At 65.3% G+C, this 21,082-nt stretch overlaps 2 protein-coding genes across 2 annotated transcripts; one reads left to right on the forward strand and one right to left on the reverse strand.

The window, feature by feature from the left end:
- Positions 1-734: 734 nt before the first annotated feature.
- On the reverse strand, positions 735-11,261 carry MEF2B (myocyte enhancer factor 2B). Its single transcript, XM_076359396.1, has 9 exons — positions 11,216-11,261; positions 4,393-4,472; positions 3,990-4,193; positions 3,782-3,910; positions 3,518-3,680; positions 2,423-2,568; positions 1,714-1,825; positions 1,517-1,607; positions 735-1,047 (listed from the first exon to the last, which is right to left on the reverse strand). Exons 2-9 carry the CDS (start codon positions 4,444-4,446, stop codon positions 735-737), a joined length of 1,212 nt encoding a protein of 403 aa, XP_076215511.1. The 5' UTR covers positions 4,447-4,472; positions 11,216-11,261.
- A 3,958-nt stretch (positions 11,262-15,219) lies between these two features.
- Positions 15,220-20,177, forward strand: TMEM221 (transmembrane protein 221). Its single transcript, XM_076359423.1, has 3 exons — positions 15,220-15,693; positions 19,290-19,375; positions 19,646-20,177. Exons 1-3 carry the CDS (start codon positions 15,380-15,382, stop codon positions 20,161-20,163), a joined length of 918 nt encoding a protein of 305 aa, XP_076215538.1. The 5' UTR covers positions 15,220-15,379; the 3' UTR covers positions 20,164-20,177.
- The last annotated feature ends 905 nt before the right edge of the window (positions 20,178-21,082 follow it).

Below are 21,082 nucleotides of genomic sequence, written 5' to 3' on the forward strand. Positions count from 1 at the left end.
GCAATGCCAAGCTGAAGGGGGTCAGGGCACGGGCCACTTCTCCCCTTGGGGACATTAATGACCTGCCACCTCGTTAGCCACCCCGAGCCATGCTGCCTGATCCCAAGAAGCTCACACCAGACACCCCGACACCCCCAGCTCTTTATTGGTGAGAAGATAATAAATAGAAAAGAGCCCCCGGGCTGGGGGAGCAGCACCCACCACCCCCGGCTGCCTCCCTCCATCCATCCCTCCCTCCCGCCTCGCTGCGCGACCCCGGCAGCCCCCCCAGCCGGGTGCAGGATTGGGCCAGGGGTGTGCAGGGTTGGACCCGCTGCTGGTGCTCTCAGTCCTGCTGCCACCCCGTGGCACTTCTCAGGCATTCCCGCTCGCTGGGGACACGCTGGCGCAGGGACAGATGGACGGACGGGGATGTACAGTGTCCGGAACCAGACAGGGGACCGGGGTAGCGCTCCTCGCCTGTGGGGTCCTGGCCTCGCAGGGGGCTGGGGGTCAGAGCTGCAGAGAGGGGGGGCTGGCGGCGTGTGGGGGGCACCGGGGAGGGGGTTTGCCGGGAGCTGCAGCCCCAGGGTGGGGGACCGGGACCCCTCGGGAAGCCCTGCGGCACCACCGACCCCATCCCCCAGACAGCATTGCAAAGGGCACGGGGGGCTTCCCGGAGGTCCGAGGATGGGGGCGAAGTGGGGGGCTGCTCCCCCAGGCTCAGCCCCCTCCCCTGCACCCCGTCGGCCTCGCTATCTCTGCCAAGCGTCCATGGCCTGCGCCCGCCGTGGGGGGATGGGGGCCCGCTGCTCCTCCGCCAGCGGCCGGGGGGGCCCCAGGGGGTAGGGGTACCCCTTGGCATAGTCGTCCCGCGGCTGGAGGTCTCCGGGGCCTCGGGAGGATTCGCTTAGGGAGGCCAGGCTTGCCAGGGGGGGCTGGGGGGTGCCCGAGGGGCAGCCCAGCCCTGGGGAGACCCTCTCCGACTTGATGCTGATGGCTTGGTGCTGCGGGGAGGCGCCGGGGGCCGGGGCCGGCTCTTCAGCGGGGACGATCCGGCTGCTGACCCTGGGGTAAAAGGGGAGGAGGAGTGAGGCCAGGTCTCCCTGCATCCCCTGCCGAGGTACATGGGGTGGGGAGAGGCTGAGCTTACCCCTCCCTCTCCTCCCTAGCGGCACTGAGACCCCCTCAAACTCACCTCATGTACCAGTTCTGACCCAGCCGGGCACCGGGCAGCCACCCACCCACGTGCCTAGCACGGCTGCTGGGAACCTGGTGCGTGACGGAGGGGGGACATGGGATCCAGGTCCCCTGGTTCAAAATAGGCTCTGCCGACAGTAGCGGGTGGGGGGGCGACCCCGTGCACCCCAGTTTTGGGGTGAAGCTGGACAGACTCCATGGTGGGTGGGGGGCTGTGCCTTGGCAGCACCCAGGGCTGGGAGGTGGCACGCATGGGTGCAGCAGCTCCTCACGAACAGGCTCATCCCCAACCTGCGCTCCCCCCGTCCCCCACCCTGCCGCTGTCCCCCATCCTTACCCCAGCGCTGCCATGTCCCGTGGGTGCTGCCATGCCGTGGGGCCGGGCTGCAGGAAGCCGGGGGGTGGCGGGGCCTCGCCAGCCCCAAACTCTGCCGAGCAGGAGGCGAAGAGTGAGCAGGAGCTGGGGGGGGGGTGTCTGTGGCCAGGGGGGCTCTGAGCCCCAGGCTGTCCCGGGGCTGAGGGGCCAGGACTTACCCGCTTGGGCTGGGGCGAGGAAGGGGAAGCCAGCGAGGCTGTGGCTCGGGACGCCGGCGCCGCCCGGGGCGAGCACAGGGCTCAGGGTCTGCAGAGCAGGGTACAGCGGTCGCTGTGGGAAAGCGGGGTGCCCCCCGTCAGGCTTTGTGCTGCTGACCTCCTGGGAGACCCATGATGCAGTGTCTCCCCCCCCTCCAACCTCTTCCCGTGCCCCCCAGCAAAGCCCTGGTGTTGGGCTGAGGAAGAGGAGGTGGGAGCGGATCGGAGAAGCTCCTCGCTGAATTTGGGGAGGGGACATCCACGTGGCCCCGGGGACACCGGGCACGATGACTTGCTGGGAAATGCTTGGCTGCAGCAAGCTGAGGGGGGGGTCCCCTCACCACCTGCCATGCTGTCCCCTCCCGTGGTGTTACTGCTGGGGAGGGGGTGCCTAAGGCCACCGAGCATCCTGCTGACACCGACCCCCAGGGAAACCCCATGGCCGGGGGGTCCCAACCCCCTCCCTGGGCATCAGAGGCACCCCGGGGACCCAGAGCCAGCCCACCCTGGGGGGGCCTACAGATTTGGGGGGGGCTTTGTCTCGCACGCAGGGGACACGTCCCAGCAATAGGGCCATGCTGGGGCTGGGCCCGCCCCGGTAGCGCTGTCCCCACATGCCAGCCCAGGCAGCAGATACCGCAGAGCCAGTGGCCCCCCCCCCAGCACTCACTGCTGCACTGCCGCTGCTCCGGCCGCTCGCCAAGCTGCCGTGGGCTTCGCCGCGCCGGCCCTCCGCCCCCAGGTACAGCGGCGGGGGCGTCTTGGTGGCCAGGGTTCGGTTCAGGCTGCCGGCGGGGAAGAGGGGGTAGCCGATACCTGGACAGAGGGACAGGAGGATGCACAGGGTGGCCCCGAGGGACGCGGGGTCCTGGGGGCTCCAGTCCTCAGGGAGATAACCACGGCTGCGGCCAGTGGCCCCGGTGCCCTCATCGCCGCAGGCGGCCGTGCGTGTGTGCATGGTGCCGCGCTCCAGCAAACCCACTTCCTGCGCGAGGCCGTCGGCGCACCTGGGCTGCGGCGGCCGCCCCTGGCCCGCTGCAGCCGCACGCTGCAAGCGGAAACGGCGCGTGAAGGTGGTGGCTGGATCCGGCCCCGGGGCCAGCAGGCTGCAAACCTCTCCGGCCGGACCCTGCCGCGGGGAGCACCCTCGACCCAGCTCCCCACGGAGCGGCCGGGACCTCCTGCAGGGATGTCCAGAGTGTCTGGGGCCACCACGCCGTCCCCTTCCAGGGAGACAGGGATGCCGCATGCCCGCGTCCTGCACCGGGAATATTGCCCAGCCGCCCCCGTGCCACCTCCCACCCACCTAGGGGGTTTCCGCTGGTCAAGCCCCAGCATCATTTTTTCCAGCCGCTTTTCTGCCACCTGGCCCCGGAGGCACCCGTGTCCCCGTCACCACCCCGGGCTGGTGCCGTCCCGCTGGGCAGTATGAGCCCCTCGTGCCCAGCTCTGAGCCATGCCGCATGGGAGGGAGCTGTGGGCATGGGGTGCCCGGGGTGCCGGGGCCAGCCAGGTGCTGGGTGCCGGCAGGGCGCAGGAAGCAGCTGGAGGGAGGCAGGGGACAGTGTTTCCACAGCTGCAGCAGCGCTACCTGCCCACGCACCCGCCCTGGCCCCGCTCCCGGTAAGTCCCCGGGAGATGCTGCGAGAGGAGCTTTGCATGCGGTGCCTGGCCGGGAAAATCCCCGCGGGGCTGGCGGGGATGGGGTGCCCATCATGGGGATCGTCTCCCCTGCAGCATCCCTGGGCGATGGGTCCGAGCCTACCTGGGGGCAGTGGCCCCGGCGAGCGTCCCGGTGGCTTCGGCGCTGCCGGCTTGAAGGCGGGCAGGCGGCCCTGGCCCTGCGGGGAGCTGCTGGCGCTGCCCAGGGATCCGTCGGCGGCTGGCGGGGAGCTGCCGTACGCTGCCTCGGGCAGCGGCGCCGGGCTCTGCAGGGCGAAGCGGAGGTGAGGGACAGGGAGGGCACGGGGACCCTCGGGGTCCCTCGGAGACCCTCACCCCCCCGTGCTGCGAGGCAGCAGCGACTCACATAAAACCTGGGCCGTGCCACCGACAGGTCCATGCCCTCGCTCAGCCTTCGCGCCTTCTCCCCAGGATCCGGCCCCTCGTCCAGCTCCAGCTCGTGGCTCTCCAGCCCCAGCCCCTTGCGCTTCAGCGTCTGCGGGGAGCGGGGTGATGAGCGGGGTCCCGCACCCGCCCTGGCCCGGCCCCCCCCCAAGCCGCCCCCCCGCCACTACCTCAAGGATGTCGGAGTTGGTGCGGCTCTCGTGGGGCTCGCTGTACTCCGTGTACTTGAGCAGCACCTTGTCCATGTCGGTGCTGGCGTACTGGAAGAGGCGGTTGGTGCTGTTGAAGATGATGAGGGCGATCTCGCAGTCGCACAGGACGCTCAGCTCGTACGCCTTCTTCATCAGCCCGAATTTCCGCTTGGTGAAGGTCACCTGCAGAGCAGGGAAGGGGAGGGGATGCTGCACCCAGGACCCCTGGATACAGCTCCAAACCCTCCTCCTCGGTTCCCAAACCCCCTCCGGAGGATCCGACACCCGTGAGGAAGGTGGGAGCAGAGTGGCTTTGCCTCCCTTCGTGGCCTTGTGGCTCCCCGCTCCCCTCGTCTCCGCCTCGTCCCCGAGCGGCTCCTACCTGCCGGTTCCGCTGATCCAGGATTCGGCTGATCTGTATTTTTTTCCGGCCCATTTTCTCCTCCTACACTCGAAGGGGGGCTGGAAGAGAGCAAGAAGCCCCTGAGCCCCCGCAGCCCGGGGCCGGCCTGAGCGAGCATCTGCCCCGGCACCGCACATGCCTCCTCGCCCCTCCGGCTGCCAAAAATAAGTTTTGCTGAAAAAAAAAGTTTTCGGAGGAAGTTTCGGCATTTTTTTTTTTCAGCAAAGACGGTGGAAAATGGAAAAATGAAAAAAAAAAATTGGGAAATTCTGCTGGGGCAGGGGAGAAAAATCCCTTTAGCTCTGCCCAGCTGGCTCCACCGCTCCGGCTCCATCACTCCCACCCCACACCGGCCCTGGGGACCTGAACACCTGCGCGTGCCGGCCGGAAAGCCGTGGTGCCGCGATGCCAGGTCCCTCGCTGGGAGCACGGGATCAGTCTTTGCATCCCCAAGCGCCCGCCTGAAGCCACGGGGGCTGCTCTGACCCTGCCCCGTGCACTGATGCTGTTCACCGGCGGGTCCGTCAGATGGGGAGGGCGGTTATAAGGGAGGCCGGGCTGGCTGCGGGGAGGGTCCGTAAAACAAAAGGGCTGGTTTTAGGTTCAAGGTTATTTTTTTTTTAATTTTTTTTTTTTTTTTTTTCTAACGCGAACAGACTAAATTTGACCTCCGCCATTCGCAGGTCAGGAAGTGGCTGTACGAGGAGACAGCAAAGCGAAACCACCCACCTCTTCGGGCCACGTGAGCTGGCGGTGGGAAGGGCGAGGGGTCGATGGACCCTGCATCCCACCCTGGTTGCAGGGTGCCAGCACCCATCGCAGCCCGGCACAGGGCTGTGACACCCCCCCCAACACAACCCCCTGCTGCTGCAGGGACCCGATTCTTGCTCCTCTTGTTATCTCCCCAGCACCAGTCGCCCCAAAACCCCTCTGGGATGCCCCGGTGCCACTGCAGCCTGGTGCAGAGCCATGGGTGGCATCAAGATGCTCCCAATGGGACCCTTGCACCCAGCCTCTCCACCCCAATTTGGGTGCAGACCAGGCCCAGCTCGGTCCCCACCGTCCCCAAGCCACGGCCGTGGGGCAAGAGCCAAGCTGGGAAGCTGGCGGGGCTGGAAGCTCTGTGCTGCAGCTCCCCGGGGACGGCAGGCACCCCGGGAGCCCCCCGAGCCCGGCCAGCAGCCCCCCCCATCACAGGGATGCACCCCAGGGGTGCAGGTTGGGGACCAGCCATCCCTTCGCTCCCCCAATGCCCCAGCTTGTCCCGCTTCCCCCTCTCAAGCACGTTGCCATTTACCATCTTGCTCAGCTGCTATATTTAGCTGATCAAAACTAATTTTAATTTATGGAAGGAAATTGCGCTGCCGTTCCCACGGCCCCGCTGCCACCCTGTGTCCCGGGGCCCACGCACGACACCAAGGTACGGGGGGTGGCGAGACCACGCCGGCCCCCCCCGGAAAAAGCCGACGATTCCCTGGTGAAAAGGCAGAGGTTTTCCCAACGATTTCTGCTGCCCGCACGGGGCCAGGGCTGCTCCTGCCCTCCCGGCGCCGACACCTGCGGCACGGCATCGGGGCAGGGCACTCCCAGGTATATGGCCGGGGCCGCCCGGAGGGGTCAGCTCTCGCCTGCCCACCCCCATCCCATGATCTTTAATTTGGGGTGCAGAAACAGGAGCTGTTCCCCGGGGGGGCTCCGGCTCGCAGCTGGGTTTGGCCTGTTTGGGTCGGTGGATGCTCGCCTGGCTGCGGGTCCCCGCGTCCCTGCACAGCCTCACCCCGGGGGGATTTTTAAGGGTTCCAGGGTGCTGGGGACAGAAAGATGTGTTCCCCTGTCTGCAGCAAGGACATGAAACGCTGCCAAGGGCCCCCTCGGCTGGGGCCACCACCCCCAGCTCCTCGGCTGCCGCAGCACTCCGATGCCCTGCTCCAGCACCCCGGTTTCTAGCTGCACAGAGGGAGATGGTCCCCACACTGGGCCTGATCCTGCAAGCCCCTACCTGGCCCCAGCCTGCCCCAATGCCTGGCCGTGTACCCCGCCCTGTGCTGCTCCATGGCAGGGGACAGGGGACAGCAGCCACCCCCAGGGTACCAGCACGGCTCTCAGCCCTGGAGGAGCCGCAGCCGCCCGTCCATCCAGGCAGGGTGCTCCAGGAGCAGGGCCCGGGGGTACCGGCATGCACGAGGTGATGCTGTGGGGGCCCCAGGAGGGTACTGGCACCCATGGGGCGATGCTGCGGGGGCCCCAGCCCAGAATAGCAGGCGGGGGGTGGGAGGCAAGAGGAAGCAGCAGCCGCAGCGCTGTCAGGCCGGGGGAGCCAGGGACCCGCCGCGGCCGGACTCGTGGCATGCTCACCGCGGGCTGGGCTGGGCACGGGGTGGCTCGTCCCCTCACCGGGAAAACCATCTGAGGCCTCGTGCAACACGCGGGGTGGTTTCATCAGCCGCCTCCCCGCGCAGCTCATTACGGCTCCACTCCTCCTGGGGCATCGCCCCGGCCGCTTGGCCACCGCAGCCATGTGGGACCCGCAGGGACACGCGCAGCCCCGGCCGGGCCACCGCTGCCACCAGCACCGCGTCACATGCCGGGGTCTTGCAGGACGGGCGCAGGGTTTGGCCCGTCCGCGGGGCAGGGGAAGGATGCTCTCCGGGAGCGGGGTACAAGGCGTTTAGGCTCTCTGCCTCCACGGGGTTCGGTGCCTCGGCCACCGCAGTGCGGCAGGGCACGGGCGCTCGGTTCCCCCCGGGTAGGTATTAAGGGCTGGGAGGGGAGGGGGGACTTTCACTCCGGATTTTAATTGCCGCGCCGGGTGATAAGGCGATAAGCAGCATTACGGCTGCAGGCGATTATCGCAGCTGGCGATGACGGGCACAATGGGGCGGCTCTGCCCGGCATTGCCACCTCCATCCTGCGGTCCAGCGAGCTGGCATCCTCCAGCCTTGTCCCCATGGCCAGGGACAGCATCGAGGGAGCAGCCTGGCTCCCGTAAGGAGCTGGCATCCAGTGAGGGCTCATGGCCGGGGACCCCCGAGCAGGAGGGAGCGGGGTTGGGGTGCTGGCCCCGGAGAAACCCCGCAGTCTCTCATCGCATTAGTCTCCACCAGGTCCCACCTCGCACAAGCGGCTCCTCGTTAGCGTTGCCGTGATGGGGACTTAGGACGCGGCCCAGCTGGAGGGATGAAGCACCTTTCAGCATTGTCATTACGAACGAGGCCAACAAAACCCAGCGCAAGCAAAGCCCTCGAGCCCTCAAAACCTTTCAGAGAGGAGACGCTTTCCCCTGCCTGCGCTGGGCAGAGGCTCCCGCGCTGCCTGGCATCCTGCCGGCCTCCGCTCCCTCCCACGCGTGCTTATCTTTAGCCTGGGCTCTCTGCTCACTTGCACGCACCGGGCTCGCTTCCACACCCAGGCACAGCCCCTCGTCCCCGCTGTCCCTTCGCCAGCACCCGCAGCGAGGTGTCACCCCAACCTCTGGGCTGCAACGAGGTTTATAATTAACTCCCCGGATCCTCTACATCTTTAGGGGTCATTTGCATCATGCCGGAGCATGTAAACTTCCTATCCCAGCTCCTAATTAGCACACTGAGACGAAGCGAACCCCTTGAGAGCAACATGTTTTTCCGTGTGCTGCAGCCCCGGCACGGTGTGGGATGCTCGGCTTGGTACGGGGGGGTCCCAGCACTGCCTTTGACACCTTTACATCCTTTTCCATCCCTGAATGATTCCAGAAATGTTAAATCCACGAAGTTTATCCTAAAGTCAAAGCGGGTGGGTTATTAGGGGAGCGCCCGGACCCCAGAGTGGCAGAAGCAGGTCAGGTCAGGGTCTCTGAGCTCCCCAGTGATTCATCCTCCCACCTCTCCCATCCCCATGGGACAAAGTGGCATCGACGTAGAAACTGGGGAAAAAAGGCCGTTTTCGCCAAATTATGGGGATTTTGTTGCAAATCTGAAAGCTGAGGGTGGCTGGGTAGAAATAGGGGGGGGAAGAGAGCGGCCAGCAAGTACCCGCTGGCGGCATTCGGCAGCTTCCAAAAAGTGTTTTGTTGGAAAAAAATATTGATTAAAGTGGGAGAAAGAGTCTCCATCCCATCTTTTACAGGGAGAAGAAGCGAGCTCGGCCGGGAGGGGAAAATCTGAGCCAGGAGCAGCGAAATCCTGGGGAGGGGCAGGCCAGATGCTGCCTCGCTGGGGCTGGGAGGGCAATGGGCTTGAAACGGGGCTTTAAGGACCACCCGTCAGGGATGGACAGATGGCACTGGGACCACCATGGGCCGCATCCATCCCTGGCCAGTGCTGCCCTGCTCCCAGCTGGAGACGTGGCCCCGGCTCTCACCGGTCCCCGGGGAACGGCAGCGCTGGGGCCTTGCGGTGCGAGCAGCATCCTGAGCCCGGCGCAGGGAAAAGTCAAAGTTTACCAGGGTTTCTGCCGGGGGTTGACAGGCCCTTCTGCTTTTTATAGGTTGTTTAAACAACTAACCAGTATAAACCAGAGTGGGGCCAGCAGCGCGGGAAGGGGAGCGGGGAAGGCAGGAGGAGCCTGCTGGGAAGCAGGGGAAAGGAGAGTCCGGAGGGGACCGGGTGCTGCGGGAGCTTGGGGACCACCAGGGCACCAAGGGCACATCAGGGCGCTGAGGACGAGGGGTTTGCCTCCACTAACCACCTTCCCCCATCTCACAAGCATCACCCCAGCACCCAGTAAAGTCCCTGGGGGCAATTATAATTCATCTCTCTACCCCCATCGCAGCACGGGGCCCGGCCACACCATTGCCCTACGCCTCTCCAGAGCCAAATCCAGGCTTCGGCTGAGCTCAGGGGGACCCGGCCCCCATCCAGCCCCAGCCCCATGCCAGCTCCGGCCCTGCTCGGGGTGACACAGACCGAAAGTCCTACCAGCACCCAGCACTGCCGCAGCCCGGTGCCGTCGGGCGAAGCGCAGCGATGGGCGGAGGCTTTTCGGTTCCGAAATGACTGTGTGGAAGGAGGAAGGATTGAAACGTCCCCCAAAAAAAGAGGCAGCTCTTGCCCTTGGAAAGACAGACACACGGACCCCCTCCGGGGCCTAGACCACCTTTTTTGCCTGGTGTCGGCAACGCTGCTGGCAGCAGGCAAGGGAAGAAACACGCTGTCCCCACGGGGCTGGGCCGCCCCAAGCTGCAGCTGGGCATTAATACGGGAAATGATGCTCGTTGCTGCTTGAGGGTTTGCCCGGGGCAGCCAGAAGTTGCTGATGGCTGGCCTGAGCTCAGGCCCGTGGCGTTAGGGCTGGGTGGCTTACAAACCTGGTTTGCTCCTGACAATCCTGCTGTAATTCTTGTGAAGAGGAAGGAAATCCAAGGGTCTTAAATACACTAATTCCCCCCGCTCCTTCTGGGCACCCCCACGGCAGCGCGGCATGCCAGACTCTCCAGCCCCCTCACTGCTGGGATGCTTCTCCCGGGTGTCAGCAGGAATCCCCGTCCCCTTGCACCACGCAAAGTTTCCCGAACCCGTTTTCCTTCCCTGCTGCTGCGCCAGCCGGCTCTCAGCACCGGGGTATCGTCAGCGCCCCAGCCTCGGAGCCGAGCAGGAACGTTTGACATCCTAAACCAAACCCGGGGCCTGCATCTACATCCCAAATCCCCCCGCCCCGCCGAGCCACACAGGTCTCCCCTACACGTCACCCGCATGTGACGTGTCCAGCTGGCAGCCAGCGACATGGAAAAGGGCCAAGGTCCAGCTCCCCAGCCGGGTCGCCCACGCTCCCTTCCCAACCGGTACCCGATGCCCCAAGGGATGTGCGTGGACCGAGGGGGCACAGCCCATCGCCTCCCCGGCGCAGGTCCCCGCCTTCCAGCTCACCCGCCAGCTGCCACGTTAATTCATTACCTGCGAAACCCCATCTCCAGAGCCAGCAGCTCTGGGAAACTTTCTCTCATTAAAAGAGTAAAGCCCCGGGGACGGGGACTCGCTGGCAATCGGCTGCAGCGGGCAGGAGGATCCGGCAGAGGATCCACCTCGCTCTCCCCATGGGGTGATGGAGGGAGAGTCACGTGTGCTGGGACATGCTGGAGATGCCACGCGCTGGCAAGAGCCATGGATGGGTCACGTCCCCACCCAGGAGCGGTGAGGAACCGGGCTGCAATTCGGCGTGTGCCATGAACTGCCAGACCAGTGCGACACCCCAGCGAAGCTACGGTGGCATCAGGCCCTGGCCCTGCATCGGGGTGGCCCGGCACTGCGTCACCGGTAGCGTTACAACTTACTCCACGTTGAGCCAACAGCCCCGCGGTGCCGTGCCTCAGTTTCCCCCCTGTGCAGTGGGCTCAGCCCCGGCGCCCGAAGGCCTCGGCGGGCCCGGGGGTGGCGGGGAGGCGGCCGGCGGGGCCGGGGCAGGGCGGCTGCCATCCAGGCTGCACTTTTGGGTTAAACCCGGGCGTTCCTCCCTGCACAGAGACGAGTAAAAATAACCGCCCCGAGCGCGGCGCAAACCACAGGCTTTTTATAGCCCTCCATCCCTAGACGGCGGGGCGGGGGACGGAGCTCCGCCGTGCCCAGGGCAGCCCGCGGGGCGCCGGCCCGGCCGCACCGGCACCTCCCCGGGCCGGCACCGCTCCCCCAGCCCGTGCGCCCCGACGGGGCGGCCGGCTGGATGTGTGGGGCCGCCCGCCGCGGAGGGGAGCTCCGTCGGGGCAGGCCGACGGACGGGCCCGGGGGAGCAGCGGCTAGCCACCGCCCCCTCTCCCCGGTACCGGTGGCACCGGAGCGTGGCCGCGTCCCGGTGCGCCCGGGACCCCCCCCCCTCCCCACCCCGGGACACACACCTGGACAACCGGCTCTTCCTCCTCGGCGACTCCCCGCCGGCTCGGCCGCCGGTGCCCGGCGCTGCAGCGGAGCCGGCCCGGCCCCGGTGCGGCCCCGCCGCCGTCCGGTCCCGGTCCCGGTCCCGGTCCCGGTCCGGTGCCGGTGCGTGTCCCCGGAGCAGCGCGCTGCCCGCCGCCTGCCCGAGCCGCGCCGACATTTGCATAGCCCCGCCCTCCCCGCCGAGAGATTTGCATAGCGCTGCCGGGCTCGCTCTCCATTGGCGGACGCCGCAGGACTGGTTTGCATAGCCCCGCCTCTGCCGGGAAACGGGGCGGGGTGGAGGTGGCGGGGCGGGGGAGAGCTGGGGAGATGGGGGGCTGGGGGGGGAGGTTGGGGGGACTTGGGGGGCTGGAATAGGGGATTTGGCAAGGGAGGACGTGGGTGAGATTGTGGGAATTTGGGGGGCTGGGATGGGGGTGATGGCTGGGGGGTCCCGGGGGATGCTGTGCCCTCGCCGGGGGGTTCAGGCTCGGGCTGAGTTGGAGGGGTCCTGGGCGCAGGTTTAGGGCCAGGCTCTGGGTTTGGCCCACAGATCCTTGGGACCCTCCCCTTGGTTTCAGGGGACCCCCCCTCAGCACCGCCGGCCCCCTCGGCCACAGGGTTGAGGGGTGCCAGTCCCCCGGTCCCCAAGGTCACCGAGGGCTCAGTGAAACCACAGCGAAAAAAAACCCCCTCATCAGCTCGAAACCCCGCCACTGGTTTGCAGCTCCGAAAGGAAACATCCAACGCGCTCCCTCTCGTTTTTATCTTTTAATTTTATAAAGGAAGTGACCTGCCCTGGGGGGGGGGGGGCTGCCCCGAGCACCTAGCCCGTCCCCGTGCTGCGAGCGCGGCCACCCTGCAGCGAGTGGCCCTGGAACCCTGCGCGGGGGCCGCCGAACCGCAGTGACATAACCCGAGGGAGGCTGCGAGGAAGTGCTGGGGACGCCGAGCGAAACCTCCGCACGCAGCTCGCGCGCTGCCGGCGACCTGCTTCAACAAAAAGCAACCCAATGCCTGCTTGCTGCAAACCCCAACACCGCTGTGTCCCCCCCACCAGGCACGGAGGGTGGGGGCAGGCCCCGGTGACACCTGGGACAATCCAGCGCTGTGATTTCCTGGGACCGTCCCCACTCCCAGCCTGGGGAAGGTGGCAGAAACCCTCTCTGCCACCAGAGCATCTCGAGCGGGGACCGGAGGATGCAGGTGGTTGTGGATTCTGTGGCTTGAAGCCCATGAAGATGACCCGGAGTGGACTTTGCAGAGCGAAGGGAGGCAGATGCTGCTCCGTCACACGGTGACAGACCCACGGACAGCCTGGGTCTGACGGAGGGGAACAGCACAGCGGAGCTGGGAGTCAGCGTTTCAGCTGGAGGGTGCAGAGAAGCCGGGCTGAGAAGGTGCTTTTCCCGGGGGGGGCGGGGAGGAGCAGAAGCCAAGCTCGAGGGATGCTGATGTGCCCTGGCTCTGTGTCCGGATCCAAACCTGGCCCCAAAATCAGCCCCGGAGAAGGCACTGCCCAATTCACGCCCCCGCTTGTCTCCTGTCCTTGTGTGACCTCTGCCTCGGCGGGGGCAAAGCCGCGGTACGGCTGCAGGGATGACCGTGACCACCACACTCTGCCCCGGCTCCCCCCGAGCCCACGACCTGCGGGGCATCCCCTGGGTGGGTGCTGTGTGCTGCGGGGCGGGTGACCGTGCCGGGGGTCCCCGCTCCCTCTGGCCGCCGTGGGGAGGTGAAGGGCTGTCCGGGAGCCGCTTGGTGCGGGGCTCCCGCAGGGAGCACCCGTGTTTACGGCAGCGAGGGGGAACTGATGCAATTCCCAAGCTCCCGTTAGTGAGCGGAGCCACCCGGGCAGCAGGTGGGAAGGGGGTTATCAAGGGCTCGCTGGAAATTAGCTCCCACGCCAGCCCCATGGTGGGGACACGTCCTTCCACCCCGGCCATGCCGGGGGTCTGGTCCCAGCCCCGGGGGGTTCGGGAGGAAGGGCTGGAGAGGTGGGGACTCTCTGGGTGAGGCTTTCGGTGCAGGCTGCGCTGGCAGAAAGGACATGACATCTTTCTTAGATCTGCTTTTAAAGCTCATGATTTATAGAGGGCTTCAGAGTGCAATTAGCAGACTGTTAATTAGCCCTGCTCATAATCTTAATTGATCCTGAAGGGGAGGTGGGAGGGAGAACAGAAGTGCGAGAGCATCGCAGAGCGGCATCCCGGCAGCCGCGGAGTCCGAGACAACGCGTCCAGATGCCTCGTCCTGCCCCGGGACGGGGCCTGGGGACACGCAGGGTGGCCCTTTGCCTGCCCAGGGCATGGGACCCCCCTGCCCCGTCCCCCCGCTTTCGCCTGGCGCAGGGGCTGCCTGGACCCCCCCAGGTCAGGGGGTGCCCAGGCTGGGCTCTGCCTGGCTGCTCCCTGCAAGCTGCAGGTCGGCGGCTTGAAAGCTTTGAGCTCCCTCTTGAGGCCCTTCCTGCCCCAAAATCCTGGGGTTTTGGGGGACCTGAGTTGCTGGGTGCCCCGGGCTGAGACCCGCAGTGCTCTGCACCCCGAGTGACACAGCCCGTAGGACACGGCTGAGCCCCGTCACTCTCCCGGCCACGGGGAAGGGACAGAGACACCGTCACCGGGAGCTGGTTCGGGGACTTTGGGCCAAGTGCCAGCGACACAGGCCCGGGGACTGACATCTGCCCCCCCCCCCCCCCCCCAGCCAAAAATGCAAGCGGGGCTGGAAACGAGCCGGGAGCCAAACCCGCGCTGCCTGCCAAGGCCAACACACCAGCTTTCAAAATAGCCTGTGTCCCGCGCGGCTCCGGCCGGAGCGGAGGGTGCCAGCGGGAACCACCCACGCGGGACGGGAAGGCCGGCAGCGCCGCGGCGGGCAGCGCTCCTCCGCCAGACGGAAAGGTCACCCCGTCCGGATCCCACAGCCGGGCTTGGGCACAGGCCAGGTGCTGATGACACCGGGCTGGAGGAGTCAGCGTCGCACCCGGTCCCCTGGCCTGGAGCTGGCGGGGTGCCCGGGACGTGCGCGGAAAGGCCCGACCCCGATGTCCCCTTGTCTCATGCGCAGGGGAAATTGCTGCTCGGGGGGCTGAAGGTTTAAGTGGAGAAACTCTGCCTCAGTTTCCCCACCGCTCCCAAGGCGCGGGGTCTTTCCCAAGGTAACAGGCAACCTGCACAGTGAATTTTCCTGAATTAATTCCTCCTCGAATCCTCCCCGATTCCCAAGGGGGACCCGCTGGCGGGGTGGATCCCGGGGGGAAAAGGCGCTTCTGCTTCCCAGGATATTTATAAGACACGGGAAACTGGTGGTGGCCCCAAGGGCCGGCGGCTGACGGCAGGGCAGCGCCTTGTGGGTCCTTTCTCAGCCTTGCAGGACTGAGAACATTTTGGGCAGGACTGAGGATGCTCCCGCGGCAGGTGGAGGCCAAACGCGCCTCCTCCCGGGGGGAAGCAGGATTAGGCCACCGTCGTGTCCCCTTCTCACCGCCCTCGTCCCCGCTCGCTCCACGCCGAGGCCGCCGTTACGTTGGCGGGGCCGATCCCAGGATTTTCCCAGGAGCAGGAAAGCCGGGGCTGGCCCTGGGAACGGGGAGAGCCGGGACGCGCCGCTCGGAGCAGCTGCAGCCCCCGCCCGTCCCTCCGTCCACCCCCCCGAGCCCAGACGGGCTCCTCGGAGCGCCCCCCCGCCCCGGTCCTGCTCCCTCCACCCACCCCCCCGAGCCCCCACCGGCCCGAAGCGGCTCCCGGGGCCCCGTCGGGGGGAGGGTGCTGGGCGGAGCCGCCCTGCGCTGCCCAGGGAGGGGGGTCCCGGCCCCGGGGGAGCCGCTCGGCTGCAGCCGCCGCGGCGAGGGGCCGTGCCGGGAGGCAGGACCGGCCCGCCCCGGCCCGCCCCGGCCGGGCAAGCGGCGCAGGGAGGGAGGGAGGCGGACGCCCGGCGGGGCCGCAGCTCCCAGCGGCGCTCCCGGCCCGGTGCCGGTTCCTGCTCCCGGTGCCGGTTCCCGGTTCCCCGTCCCGGACTCACCGGGGGCGGAGCGCACGCAATTTTGGCGGCGCGGAGCGGGACTGCCGGCCCGGTGCCCCCCACCCCCGGTTCCCGGTGCCCGCTCGGTTGCCGGTGCCTCTCCGGTTGCCGGTACCGGCCCCGCCATGCCCGCCGCCTACCCGCAGCGGGCCCTGACGGTGCTGCTGCTCTTCGGCACGCTGGCCGCCGCCATGGCCCTGCTCGCCTCCAGCCTCATCTTCCAGCTGCCGTCGGGGCGGACCGGTCCCGGTGCCGGTCCCGGTGCCGGTGCCGGTGCCGGTCGAGGGGCTCTGCCGGAGCCGGCGGCCGCCGTGCTGCTGCCGGTTTCGGCCGTGCTGGCCGCGCTCTGCCTGGTGCTCAACGTGAGCTGCCTCCTCCTCTGCCTCCTCCACGGCTACTTCAGCACCGAGCTGTGCCGGGGGCAGCCCGGGCCCGACCGGTGAGAGCGGCGGGGGGGGCCGGGGGTGCAGGGGGACGTGGGGGGCACCGGGGCTTGGGGGACTCTGGAGCCCCGGGGATGCTGCGGGGGTGCAGGGGAGGCTCAGAGGGGTCTTGGGCAGTGGGAGGCTGGGGGGCAGCAGGGGGCTGGAGAGGAAGGAGGTCCGCCGAGGAGGGAGGGTGCTGGGGTGCTGGAGGGGTGCAGAAGGGATTGGGGGAACGAGGGGTGCAAGGAGGGCTCGGGGGGTGCAAGGAGGGTGAGGGGTGCAGGGTAGCACCGCTGCCCCGGGACCTGTCACAGGGCACCTGTCCCCTCGGCGTGGGCTCATGCGCAGCCCTGCCGATGCCTCCTGCACCCCAAGATCCGGCCTTTGCCAGGGCCCCCCAAATCACTGCCCTGCGCGAGGGGGTTGCAGGGAGCGAACGATGCTGCTGGCACTCGCTGAGCACTTGGATATCACAAAACTCATCTCTGCGGTGCCTGCCCGGGACGCAGGGTCGTCTCTGGCCAGTCAATCCCACTGGAACGCGCCCCTTAATTTGGGGTGTAGCTGTGCTTAGCGACTGTATTGACTAGGAGCAAGTTTATAGCAGCCCGTCCACCCGGCTGCACTAATACACGCTGTTTAATTTCCCTGATAACATCCCTGTATAAACCCAGTCTGTGTGTTACGGTCCCTCTCCAGGCTTGTAGGGTCACACCAGCCTGCCAGCCCAGTTCAGCTCTAGGGCCAAGGCAGGGAGGACGTGCTGGGCTCGGCCGCCCTGCCCAGGAGCACCCGAGATTTGTCCCCTTGCAGCGGGAGAGCTGGGCTTTTCGGGTCGCTGCCGGGGTGATTGCACAGGCCAGTCGCGCAGCACCAAAATGACCGCAGGCCTGGGATCATTAACCATAGACATGTGTTGACTTAATCGTTACCAGCACATTTACACTCGCAAAACCATTTCCAAAGCAATTCCCCTCTCCTTCCTCCGTGGAGACCCGGGCTGGGTCGGCGGCTCCTCCGGCTGCGCTGGCCCCAGCTCCACTCCTGGGTTAAAAGGAAAAAGCAACGCGCGAATAATCAGATTTAAAAGCACCTTGGTGGAAACTGGTCTGTACGTGGAGGTCCCTCCATGTAGCTCATATGATTGTCCCCACGGGACCATTTTGGGACCACTCCGACTTAAGCAAGTCAAAACTCATTTAAAGGAAACGATAATGTTTCAACAGTTAGCTTTGTCCCTAATTAGACAAACCCGTCGATGCCTCATGCTCTGCATGGAGCACGATGGCTGGAGGCACTCCAGCAAGCGGCAGTGTCTCCTCTCAGCATCTTCCAAGCCAAGCTGATGCGTAGTGTGCTCGTTAACGAAGGAGAGCAAAATATTTCTGCAAAACACAAAGCTCCCGTAGCAAACTTTGCTTTCTGTGGGAGCCGAGTTTCTGCTGGAAAACTGTTACAGCAGAAAATTCCCCATCAGCTGTAAATTTGTCTGAGATCTGGTATTGATTTGGGCTGTAAAATGCTCGATTTCAAAGTTGTGAGGTTCAACTTTCGAAAAATCCCGAGCGTGAAACACGAGCAGCACTAATCAGGCAGCCAGATGCAAAGTCACACGTAGAGAGACGGAGCGTGCCGGCCGCGGGACAGCCCATACTCGAACAGCAGCGACTTGTTCAAGGGCTTACAGGACAGGGCAACCATCACCGCACGCCTGCGGACCCCGCTGGCACGTCTCACCGAGCAGGGAAGCTGCTCCCAAACAATCGGATTTTAAATAATATTTCTGTGCTCCGCTCCAGAGCCCCGGCGAAGCGAGAGGCTGCTTTTGGCTTTGCTGCAGGCGATAGGAGGCGTTGGTAGGGCTGGGAGCCCTGGGTTGGTATCCCCCTGCCCGGGATCTCAAGCAGATCGCTTAGTCTGGCTGTGCCTCAGTTTCCCCAGCTGCAACCTGAAGGTTACACTCATCTTTGGGAGGAAAAGGGCAAATTCTTGGGACACAGGGATGCTGGTCTGCAGGCTGCCCCCCCGGGCAGGAGGTGCCGGCAAGACGCAGCCCCTCTCCCCCATGACGCGGGACGCTGTTAGCTGCCATCTCCTCGTGGCCGAGCTGGCCTGGCCCCACTGGGCGCCGGTTTCATTAGGGGACCCGCTCACGTCCCCGGGACCTTTCCCACGTTGGGCCTGTCACACTGAATTACCGCTCTGCTTCTCAGCGCTGCGCTCAATAGCCTAAGCCAGCTCCAAACAAAGTCCTTCTCCTCCCCGCTAATCCCCCCCGACTCAGGTAATTAATAAAACAAAGCGGCTGCTCTTCCCCGCCGGCAGCGAGGAGCGGGAGCGGGTCCAGGGTCTATTAATGGCTCCCGGCTGCAGGCTCCCCACGTGGGAGGCAACGGCCAAGGGGCTACAACAAGCCCGGGAGGAGGGGAGGGGGCCAGGCCATGCTGGGGGGAGACTGGGCCAGGGCACAGCATCCTTGGCTGCTGAATTCACCCCGCGGGGTGGAAGGAGCTGGCGTTGCAGAGGAGCAACACGAGGGCTGGTCCTGTCAGGAGGATGGTTGTGCTGCTGCCCCTTCAGCTGGTCCTTCGAAGCCGGGGCACGTTTCCAACCGGCTCCTGGGTACTTTTGAAGGTGGCCAGTGGGAACAGCGATGCCCTGTACACCCCCAGGGACTGTTTGCGGCTTCTGAGCATCCAGTCCTGCCAGCATCTCTCCAACCACTGATATTTCCAACCCCCCCTGAGTCGCCTGGCACCCATCTGCCACACTACGCTGCGTCCCCTAACGACCGCATCCCGCTCTCCCAATTAGCGGAGGCATCCTCTGGTGACAGCAGCCTCCAAAGCCCAGCGAGGACCGAGGTTTGCCAGGTCGATCGGGCTCCGAAGACGCCCAAGCGGAGCTGTCAGTGCCGGGGCTGCGGGCTGGCTCGGCGGAGAGCGTGCCGGTGGAAAGCGCAGGCAGCAGGCACAGGGGTCCGTGCTGGGTGGGAAACAAAGGCCCTGCTGGAAAGGAGCTGGTCTTTTCATGTGTTTTAAGCACAATTCAAGTACCAAGCCCCCTCCAGACAAAAGGCTCTGGCAATCCGAGCTGAGCACAGAAATCCAATCCCAAGGGTGAAGGGAGAACCTGGCCTTGCTTAATTCAATGCACCAGCACTTTACTTGTCATTCTTTTCTTTAAGGGGGAGATGGGCTTGTCAGGCCTCAGTTTTGTTCCTTGCTTGCTCTTCAGGGTTTGCTGAACAGGGGCAAATCACCTGCAAAAAGCCTCCAGCCATTTGTCTCTCTCTCCTGAGCCCCTGCCCCCATCTGGTTTCTGCAGCACAGCTCGAACCAGGCGGGAAAAGTTTGAAATTTCAAGTGATCTCAGAAATCTTCTGTTCCAGAGTGGGAACAACGCAGCCCAGAGCTGTGCAACCCAGCAGCCTGGGGGAAACCCCAACACAGCAGAGGTCCTTGGGCTTGTGACCTGGCTCTGAACCTCTTCTCTATGCAAAACCAGTGTTTCAGTTTCTCAGCAGGGGCCACAGCATCAGCGTTTTTCCTGTGCCGAGACCAGGGCCAGGAGACTACGCAGACCTGTATTTTTCTCACCTGTTTGGCAGGGCAGACTGGTTCCTCCTGGACAGCCGGACGGTTCGCCACGCTGCCATCGGCTTGTTCTGCTGCGGGATCTCAGTCTACCTAACAGGCAAGTGCTCATTTCCCTCCAGCACAGCCCAGCAGGGACTGCGCGTTTTCAGCCCAGACCATACATCCTGCACTGGTTGCCGAGTGCTTGCGAGCTGCTGAGTTTCTACTTCAGCATAGGGTTTGTTTTGCAAACGGCTTTGCCAGCTCATTCCCATAGTGCAAACTTTCTGTTCTTGGTGACCAGCCCTCACAGGGCCTGAAGTTTGCGGGTCAGCTGCGTCGCTTTAGTCCTCCTGGTTCCTCAAGATGTTCTGCACTCTCCTTCCAGCTCTCGCCATCTACATGCTGCTGCTGTTTGAACTGGAGGCCGGCATTGCCAGCGCCTGCATTCTCTCCTCCGGCATCATCGTCCTGCTGATCACGGTGACGCACGCCCTGGTACGGGCTTCCCAGGTTTCACGCCGCAGCCGCTCCGAGGTCTCTCACACCCTGTACGAGAACGACTCTGCCCAGCACGGCGAATCCTCCGCCGGCGATCTGAACAACAAGAACGTGGCTGCACCCCAGCCCCGGCCCGAGATCCACCGGGAGTTTTCCTTCCCTCCTTTCCTGGAGCGCAAATCCCAGCTGGGCTCTCCAGCCAGCAGCAACCTCACCTCCTCGGGCAGCCCCGGGCTTCGCTCCGAGAAGGAGAGCTACAACCTGCCCCGAACACACAGGACGCTGTCGGCAGAGTCAGGCCTGCTGCAGGTACAGGGCAAGCCCTGGAACGGCATCACCCAGGAGATGAGGAACGTGCTGTCACGCAAACCTGGAGCCTCGGGCAAGGACTCGACTCTGGTGTGAGTCGAAGTGGGACCTCTTCGCCCTATCTCATCCCAGGGGAGCTGCAGGCACCAGGGCCGAGATTTGCATCTCTCTTTAGAGCTTAGTATAGGTCATGTCTCAGCAGAGCAGGGGGATGGCTGCTTTTCCACCCTCCCGCCTGGGGGTCTGTGCAGCCACTGCCTGGTGCTCTTTGTTTCTTTTACCGAGAAGACGCCACTTCCACTCAAAGCCAAAAGCCCTCGGCCGCCTGCCCTGAGCCCCCAGCCCCTCCTGCCACCTGCGACGCTGCTGGCACTTGCCACCCTGCGAACGGGGACTGCGTTGGCAGGGCAGCGGCTGGCAGTGACCCATGCAGGACCCCCACGGCTGTCCCAACTGCAGCGAAGGAAGTGGAACACGTGGGTAAGAAGCGAGTGGACCTTGTCCACGAACAGACAAGTTGTCTTGTCCTTGCCTTGTCCTCCTTCTCCAGCAGATCCCAGCCGATTTCTCTGGCTGTCTGTACCTCCCTGCCCTTCCCCTGCCTCCTTCCTTCCTCCTCCATCCCCAGGAGCCAGCACTTACACCGAGACGGTTCATACGACCGACCCAGCAGGGCTCCCCCCCGGCACGCAGCCAGGTGGGTGTAAGAAACCAAGGGAGGTGACGGAGGAGCAACAAGTGAGATGGAGCCAGAGCAGCCTGCAAGCTGCAGAGGGTGGGTTTGGGGTGGCGGAGAGCCAGCTCCTTGGTCACCAGCGCATCCACCCTCTGAGCAGGACACACCTTGCTAAGCAGGGTCTTAGCAGGGAAAGGGGCTGTGCTGGGGCAGCCCCAGCGCCCTGGCTTTGCTCGGTGGTGGAGGGACCTCTCTGGGTGCCACCAGGAGAAGAGTGCCGATGGTCTGGGAAGGGGTTTGCATCGGCACCGCCGGTCCTCTGCTGTGTGCAGGGCAGGA

This window comes from Aptenodytes patagonicus, chromosome 25 (assembly GCF_965638725.1).
Source record: "Aptenodytes patagonicus chromosome 25, bAptPat1.pri.cur, whole genome shotgun sequence".
Classification (NCBI taxonomy): Eukaryota; Metazoa; Chordata; class Aves; order Sphenisciformes; family Spheniscidae; genus Aptenodytes; species Aptenodytes patagonicus.